Source organism: Carlito syrichta, unplaced genomic scaffold, assembly GCF_000164805.1.
Source record: "Carlito syrichta isolate Samal-C Ts95f unplaced genomic scaffold, Tarsius_syrichta-2.0.1 Scaffold311854, whole genome shotgun sequence".
NCBI lineage: Eukaryota > Metazoa > Chordata > Mammalia > Primates > Tarsiidae > Carlito > Carlito syrichta.
Window position 1 is genome coordinate 290,149 of NW_007255950.1, and position 9,230 is coordinate 299,378.

Consider the following 9,230-nt stretch of genomic DNA (forward strand, 5'->3'; position numbering starts at 1 on the left):
CAAAAGAGAGAGAAAGAAAGGAGGGAAAAAAAGTCTAACCACTCAAGTAGGAATGTAAAACATGTTCCCCATGTCACGTGAGAATGTTTTTTCCTTCTTATTTTAGGGTAGTATATGCCAATATGTTCAATGGAGAATTGCAGCTCTCAGTAATCTAACTAATCTGTTTGGTTGCTTTCGGCAGCTTTGATAACTGATGGAAATGTATTTTTGCTTAACTTACTAAAATGCTATAAAGTGTAATAAGTAACATTGCTTTGAACAAATGCAAGAAATGTGCCTGATCTCAAGCCACGGTCATTTTTCCGTGCCATGCAAAGATCTTTAGATTTTTATGAGTTTTTGCAAATGGCTATAGAAGCTCATAGATGAGCTACTATGCTTGTGCATGAATGTGGAATATCTAATTTTATCGGATGCATGACCGGTTCCTTTGAGAGTGGGGTGAAAGCTATAATCCACAGGTGGCCCCATGATTTTTGAAATATAAGTAAAACATTTAAAATTCAGTTAAAACCATTTCCTGAACACTAATTACCTTTTATTTCCACATATACTATTTATTAGAGCCAATCTAAAAAAGTCCCACAAATACTATTTATCAGGACTTACTCCAATGAAAATGAACCCATAGTGTTTCTTGCACCTTCGTCTGTATAAGGACCATCTGGTATACGGAGTAACCAGGCCCTAGTTTTGTGCTTGGCAAGTACATGAGACAAGTATTTGGTTCATTTATTTTATAAAGAGGCCAAACAGAAGCAGCCTCTGGAAGCAGTAATTTTTATTCCTAAGGATTAAAAGCTACCACTGGAATTTCCTGGAAAAAAAAAGTCATCCCTTGATTTTTTTTTTTTTTTTTTGGATGATCCTGGTCTGATTTTTCCTTCAGGCCAAGTGTACTCCTGAGTTCCCCTTTTCCTGGTTTTCCTTGACTTACTGTGTCTGCAAAATGCAGTTTGAGTAGTATCCCTAATCAGAAAGGTACATTTTCTGGGCTGAGTTTTAAATCCAAGTACTGGAAGGATTGTTAGCCATTTTGATGATCAGTTCCCTGGCTTTCTTCTCATGATATAAATAATTATTCCATTAAAAATTCTAAAGACAGAAGAAATTAGAACTCTTTAAAAGATGAATCATACAAAAATTACACATTATATTATAGGTAATAATATGGCTTTTGAGACTTGGCATTTTTCTTGCTTTACTATGTTTTTTTTTTAATCATAAGTTTACTTTGTCTTATTTTTTTGGTTTTATTTTTTATTTTTGTCCTACTGGGTTTTTTCCTTTTGGATTTTCCCTTTGTTACGTTACATATTGCTAGGACCTGGATAAGGCCCAGGAGGACATACTGAAACATCAGGCTAGCATTAGTGAACTCAAGCGCAATTTTATGGAATCCACACCTGAGCCGCGCCCTAATGAATGGGAAAAACGACGTATCACACCTCTGTCCCTACAGACACAAGGGGTATGTCACCAGCTATTTGTTGGCTATATGTCTCACTCCAGTTGTTCAGTAAAACTCAAGTTGTTAATCTCCTATGTTGATTCTCAGGAAGTTACAAAGTGTTCCCGTTCAATTTTTTAATGTAATTACTAACTTTTTAAAAGTACTTAATAATTATTAACAATGTAATACTTACTGGCCTAGTTCTTAGGTAAATTATATGAGTTTCAAAATACTTTTGAAGTTGTTTTAGAATAATTTCACTATTTTGCTCAGGTAAATTGGTCGTAATGAGTTGTTATATAGAGCAATTCAGAAACTAACATTATATTGTATTTAATAAGCTTCTTAGTTACTGACTTTGGAAATAAAGTTTGCTTAGTGATGAAATAATTAAGAATTAAAGGAATGCTGACCATATTTAAAGTGGCTTAAGGTAATTACTGTGAGGATAATGAGTTCAACAGCCTTAAAGACTGATGGGCCCTATTGAAAGCTTGCAAAATGTATATATAATACAACTTAATATCAAAACTTCCAAGTAATGAAATGTAGAACAGTGTTTTAAGGCATTTTCAACTGTAACATTTTCCACACTCATTCTATTTCCATGGTTTACTTATCTCTGCTGATGATACAAGTACATGTTGCTGTTAGAATATATTCTCAAAATATTTCTCTTGTTTTTCTCATCTACATCTGTTTCTCTGTGATGCAATCAAACCTCTCCTGTTATTGACCAAGAGCATCCACAGACTCCTGTGTCATACTTGAGGAGACAGTGATCGTACAATATTTAATCTGCAGTTCAAAACATTGTAGGAAGATGTTACCCTACAATTTTATCTTTCCCGTTTCAGCGTCTTGTCTGACTTGAATGTTGCCAAATTGTAGACATTGATTTAGATATTCTAGTGCTATTTTAATTCACCTTTCCTTAAAAGGAAAAGCTGTTAGTTACTTTACATTTCCAAGTTTGTGCTGTTGAAAGGAAAATAGCTCAGATGAGCAAAAAGAATTGCTGAATGGAAAGACAATTTTGAAAATGTTAAGACTTAACACACCATGCATGCATGGTAGGGGCTTATGATGTTGGATACAACTTAAATTCCTATTTCAGGTTTTTCTGCAGATAATTGTGTCAACTTCACCAGTCTTTTCTAGAGTGTTGTGTTTTCTGGAGACTCAGTGTCTGATGACATGCTAAGGTTCTGGCCTTGTGTGTTATGTGCCGCTTCCTCTGGTTTGTTCTGCTGACCCACACGACTGTGTTATGTATGTGCTGCTATAGGTGTAATGTATGTGTCTTACTTGTTGATTATGTCTGTTGTTTAAAACGATAGAGAAAAGGAGACCATCTTTTCAAGGATATTTTATCCATGAAGGAGAAATACCTGATGACCGCAACTCGGACGGTTGAAGAGAAGGATCAGGAGGCGGACAAGGTGTTCACCTCACATTCTTGGATCTGCTCTGCTTCTTCCTCTTTTCCTCTCATTTCTGTCCACAACCATGGGATGTATTCTTTTTTCTTATGTGTCAAACTAAAATTTTGTAGCATTTAAAAATCCCCGCACATAGAAGCATAGGATTGTTGAGTAGAAACACCATATTGCAGAAGCACTTTACTAGAAAATTCAAAATTTGAAATGCAGAAACATGACCAACTTAGGTGATAAAGGATCCCTAATTTGATGTATGTGGCTGACAGTTGGGAAACTATGATATCATGTGAAAATGTACTGTTTGTGCAACACTTCGCACTGTATTGTTAAAAAAATTGTATGTGCTTTAGGCTACTAGTTTTACTAATCACATGTGGGAACCTTTTGAGTTTTTATTTTTAGATTTTTCATGAGAAAAAAGATTTTGGTGCACTGTAGCAGCCCCTCAGATCTCTCTCTATGCTTCTCCATGTATCAGATACCTGACTTTGGTGAGGAAGTTAGCTTTCTGTTGCTTTTCCATAGTCACTCTTCTCTTTCTGCTGATTTTGCTTGGCCAGCTGGTCGGTTCGTCTCTTGGTGGGACAGGAGAGCTTAGAGTCCAGTGTGGGAGACAGACAAGAAACATGGAATTAGTCATCAGTAAATTTCAGCTACTAAGAAGTAAGTGTTAAGAGGGTAAAAGGCAGTGTCATGTGAGGAGGGACTGGGAAGGCCACTTTGTCGTTCTGGTCACGGGAGACCACATTTGAGTTGAGATCTTAGGGATGACAAGGAGGTGTACATGTGAAAACGTTTCTCTGTGGAGGGAAGAACAGCCCCATGCAGAAGCTGGTTTAAGGGACTGAAAGCCCAAAGGACAAGGGTTTCATGGACAGGGGGGCACACAAGGAAGGAAAGGTCAAGAGGTTGGAACCCAGATCGCGTTAGGGTCTTAAAGACTGTGTGTGCACAGTGTGGAATTGTATTATATGAGTGCTGGGAAGCCCTTGGAAGTTTTTAAGGTGAGTGGTGATGTAATCCCAAGTGTGTCTGACAGAAATTCCTCTGGCTCTGGATGAGAAATGGATTGTATGGGGCACGAATGCAAGTGGAGATCAGTCCTGTCATCCCAGCACTTTGGGAGGCCAAGGCAAGGGATTGCCTGAGCCCGCGGGTTGGAGACCAGCCAGGGCAACTTGGCGAGACCTCATCTCTGCAATAAATTAAAAAAAAAAAAAATTAGCCAGGTGTGATACCGCACGCCTGTGGTTCCAGCTACTTAGAAGGCTGAGGCGGAAGGATCACCCTCGGAGGGATCAACACTGTAATGGCTGTGAGCATGCCACTGCACTCCAGCCTGGGCGACCGAGACTCCAACTCAAAAAAAAAAAAAGAAAGTGGAGATCATAATAAGGAGAAAGGGTTTCCCTTCCACAAAGTAGATTTTGCTAATTAATAGAGAATTTATCAGAACACACAGTGGGGTGGGGAGGAGGCCAAACAAATGGAAATTCCCTAAAGGAATATGAGGTCTAGTAGAGATGAAGCATTTTCAGAACATTGCAGATAATGTCATAAAGCTAAACCAAGTGATATTTATATACTTTAAAGGTTAGCCTGAAATCCAAAGCCAATGACATTCTATGTGTATAATGAGGACTTTGATGTCACATGCTTTGAAATATTACATGTTTTTGAAAATCTGTCCTCCATCAGCAGATCAAATGGCATCATTTGATCCAATTTAAGTCAAGTCTTTGGACTTTTTGCAGTTGGAAAATTTGGAATTTTGGTGGCGACATTTAAAATTACCATTTTTCTGGATCTCATGTTTTAGGAATGTATGGTGGGGACCCAAAAAATGGACTTTATTTATAAAATGTTGTATATTCTTACATGTTTAAACTTCAGTCACCTTCAAAGTATTCTCCATTTGATGCAATGTACCTATCGAGACACTTTCTACTGCTCAAAACAGGTTTTGAAATTGTCAGTGTCAATGCCCTTTAGTGCTTCTGATGTTTTTTGTTTCACCTCTTGAGCATTAGCAAAATGTTTCCCTTTGGGGACTTTTTTCGACTGGGAAACCAAAACCAAAAAAAGCCAGAGCGAGATCCGGTGAATAGGGAGGGTGGGGCACAGCAGTCATGCTGCTTTTGGTCAAAGACTGCTGAAAACTCAGCACACTGAGCAGCTTGTTGTGTGGAAGAAGAGCCAGTCACCTGTTTGCCACAACTTGGGAAGTTTCTTCCACACATTGTGATGTGACTTTCTCAAAACTTCAGATAAAAATTTTGGTTGACTGATCTGGAGGAACAAATTCCGAATCTACTACAAGAGGCTTGCCCTCCAAAAAGATAATTCTCTTTTTTTGGGGGGAGGTCTCCCTCATGCAATATAAAATATCTTGCAGCAGTTATATTAAAGTGGTGTTACATTAAATTTAAATCTGGAAAAGCTCCTGAATGGTTTATCTGAACTTGAAGTTTCTGTTTTGTTCTGTTTTCCTCCCTAACACATGGAGGAAATATATTTTTATTTGATATACATATGGATTGTTCTAGCTACAATCATCCATTTATTTATTCACCTAGCAAACATTTATTGACCACCTACATTGTATCTTTTTTTTTCTTCAAATAACATGCCACTATTCACTGAAAGTATGTGAGCAGTTGAGTTTACTGGAGTGCTTTTTTTGACTTTAACAGAATACTTTTTAAATTTATCTTTATTGTATCTTCATTTTGCAGTTTCCCATTTATCTTTGAATTGTAATCCTTATTGAAAGTAAAACTTAAAAATTATGCATAAGTGTATAATTTGTCCAAAGATTTCAAATTTCCATAATATGAGTTTTATAGCTTTTAAAAAAAGCAGTAATAGTTTCCTGTTCAAAAAATATATAGATTGAACTTTCAGATGGTTTTAGTTTCAATTTGAGTAATCTTGAGAGTAGAACAGAAAATTGAAAACCAAGTCATTTAGTCTCTACTGGGTAAATAACTCTGTTGTATATTCTCTTACATGATATAAGATTTACAGCTTGAACTTGTGTGGTATATTTTCTCATGAACTTAATAGAGGTGACATAGATTGTAATGTTAAGGCACTTCTGAAGATATTTTATGGAATAATCAAGTGCATGGCACTTACTTGAAGGGCACCCTTTTTACCTGCCCTGCCCTAGGCAGTAGTGCAATTATGGGCGTGGTAATTAAACTGAATTAGTCCAGAGGCTTTTCCCACTCCTGAATTTTGCAAGTACATATTCCCCTCGCCCCTCACCCCTCACCCCCTCACCTCACCCCCCCTTCTCCTCACCCCTCTCAGCACACTGTCTAAAGGGGCAGCTCAGAAATGTCAGTGATTTTTCTTTAAGGTCTCGGAAGAGTGGAGTTCATTATGAATTATTCTTGCACACTTCTGACATGAAGGGAGGAGCTTCATGATGACTCTTCACTGTTGGCATTTCAGAAGACGACAGTCCCCAGCCTTCCTGCTGGCCCCTGAGGCAGGTTAGGAACTACCGTTTAAGGGTCAGAAATGTGAGAGCTAAATTTGCTTGAATAGTTTTTCAGGGACAGACGATTTTCACATTGTTCATTGAGCTTTCAGCTCTGAGTTGGCCTTCCTATTTTGAGTTTTTTCCCTTTATTTTTGCATAAAAGGACTGCTCATTCATTCTGAGGCATATTTAGCATGTCTGAGGGAACTTCTTGGGTTGCTGTTGGAATGTTGGTTGTACAGACAGTTAAGGTGGTGTGGAGAAGGGCTGAGATTGTAGGAGCCGGAGTGGTGAGAGACAGTGTTACACAAAATATGGAATATTAAGTGAGCCTTAGGGAGATGGCCCAACTGGAAAGGCCCAGAGTGCATAAAGGGAAGGGCAGTGGAGGCAGGAGGGTGTGAGCACCGGAGCTCTATCACGGGAGTAAGCGTTTCGAGTATAGGGGCCACCGAAGAGGCCAGTCTGTGCAGAGAGGGGCCTGGCAACCACCTCAAGAGTATATGAAAAGCGTTTAGGAGGGCAGGTTGTGCTCAGTTTGTGATCAGCTTCAATGATAAACCAAGGAGTCTCGCTGGTCTGTGTAGGTGACAGTGACCAGAGATCCTCAAGCAGGGCGTTCAGGCAAACCGCATCGCTTGCTGCAGAATCTCCCGGAATTTTCATCTCTTTCATTTGATGCTGTTCTGTGAATCTTCCGTGTGTAACCTTTCCTTTCTTTCCATAGGTCACTGCTGTCGTTCTGACTTATTGTTAATTCTTTGCTCTTCCTTTTCTGACCTCTCTAGAGCCTAGAAGAGGAGATAACATCAATTTTGTTTAGTGGAAAGGGCTTTTCTGATAGCGCGAAAGCCACCGCTTGGACAGCAGAGGGCGCTGTTGTGAACGCTCAGGCACCTTCTGAAAGGCTTGCTTCCTCGCCCTCCTCACCCTTGCCTGAGGTGCATTTTGCTTTGTTTCCCGTTACTAAAAGCCACAGACAGAGTGATTTTCATTCTTTGACCGTTCAGACACCCTTCCCTCCAATGCTTTCGTTGGTGAAATTAACTCTTCTGGGGAGAAACATTCTAGAAGCAATGGCTGAATTTGGATATGGGGAAAAGAGACAGATTGGACATGTCTCCTGCTTTTGATCAGAAGAGAGGGGAATCTGCCTAGATTCAAGAGTCATTTAAACTTTTAGGGCCCAGAGTCTGACGGTTGAGTGGAGGGAAACCCTCCACCAAGTAAAAGCTAAGTGTGTTTTGCAGAGTTGAAGTTTTCAAAACCCAAATTTCAGGCATCCTCTGATGGCTTATTATTTTTTAAATTCTGTTTGTATGGAAAAATTAGAAGTGCCTGCCACATTCCAAGAAATAATCGCTTCTGAACGACCCAAAGGGATTCCCTGAACTTGAGCAGAACCACCTGGCCATTTGGGGTTGAGAAATAACAATAACAATTCACTGGTCTGCAATCATAATGAAATGAGTCTTTTATGAAACGTTCTGACCACTGAATGTCTTTATTATGAAGAAATTTATAAGTAGTTATAGTTAAATGTTATCTGCTTATCAAAATAGAGAACTTTTCAGTTTACTATCTAAGCTCTCTGAGTTTTCAGAAAAACTGGAAAGATGACTCTCTTGTTCCATCAGTAACATGATTTATGGGGTGTTAATTTGAAGCCATGAAAGCATGCCCTTACTGTGCATGTAAGACTGAGAGGGTGGGTCCAAGAGCGTTTGTGAGCATGTGTTGACAGTACTGCAGAGACAGGTCCCGTTTTTGGATCTTGAGCCCATGGGCATCCTGCTTTCTGTGACGAGACACTCCACTGCAGTCAGTGTCCAGAGGGTCTGCAGGGCCGTGCCCGCCTCCGTTCAGCATGGAGAGGCCTTCTTGAAGAAATAGGGCTCAGTTTCTAGCTGAATTATTTTTAAGTTAGATCACAGGCAGTAGTGCCACCTGAATGTCAAAAAACGGGCTATGCTTTAGTTGTATCGTTGTACAGCAGCCTTTTTTAAAATAGGTGTAAGAAAAATGTGAAACTTTAGAACAAACCATAGCCTAGTAATTTGTACTACTGATGTATTCAGTCAACAGGTATTTATTGAACGTTTAGGTACTGTATTACCTGGAATAAATTTCTCCTAAGAAGTAGATGTCCACAGAGGGTCAGAATGAGCGTCTCAAATAATAAACTTGATTCATTTCAGATTTCTAAGATGCTAGTGGAGGGGCTAAGCTGTCACCCAGTGCCATCACTGACGTCCACCCTGACACGTGGCATCCCCTTTGCGGATGCATGTGACAAATTGGGTTGTTAATTACCAATTCTGAAATGAACGTTTTTATGTTACTAGGCTTCTGAAGCCAACTGCCATTTTGCCAGCTAAAGCTGATTTTTTGGAAAAGGGCCAGCACAAGCCCGAGGTGCCATCTCCATGGGTTCCACGCTAAGCTTTCTGGTCTGATTAAGACCAAAACTGTTAAATAGGCTTAGAAGGTTTTCAGATTGATCCCTCAAAATGATCAGTACGCTTTGGGATAGTTCCATTTTTTCCCTTTCCCCTGCCTAAGTAGAGCTTACAGGGCACCTCGAGTAAAAGCATCTCCCTCCTGTGGGAAGATGCTGGCCGCTTTGTGTCCTCGTTTCTTTTTGTGAGCTTTGGCACCTGTCCCGGTTGTCCGCCGTGTGACCCTGGGCCGAGTCTGTGTCGGTTCTCGCGGTTGTCTTGCCGCGTCCGGTGTCTGTCCCGGCGGCGGTCGAGGCCAGCCGCGTCGACCGAGTCCTCGGTCGCCGTCTGTCCGCAGACGCGCCCCAGCCGGGAGCGCCTCGCGCGCAGCCGCGGACGCCGCC

At 40.2% G+C, this 9,230-nt stretch overlaps 1 protein-coding gene across 1 annotated transcript in view; it reads left to right on the forward strand.

Annotated features, from left to right (window-relative positions):
- The window catches only part of EPB41L2 (erythrocyte membrane protein band 4.1 like 2), a 136,462-nt gene that overhangs the window by 96,268 nt on the left and 30,964 nt on the right, over positions 1-9,230 (forward strand). Inside the window, exons 14-15 of the mRNA XM_021718143.1 lie at positions 1,328-1,442; positions 6,958-6,965. Coding sequence (XP_021573818.1) covers positions 1,328-1,442; positions 6,958-6,965 — 123 coding nt within the window. The remainder of the gene's footprint in view (positions 1-1,327; positions 1,443-6,957; positions 6,966-9,230) is intronic.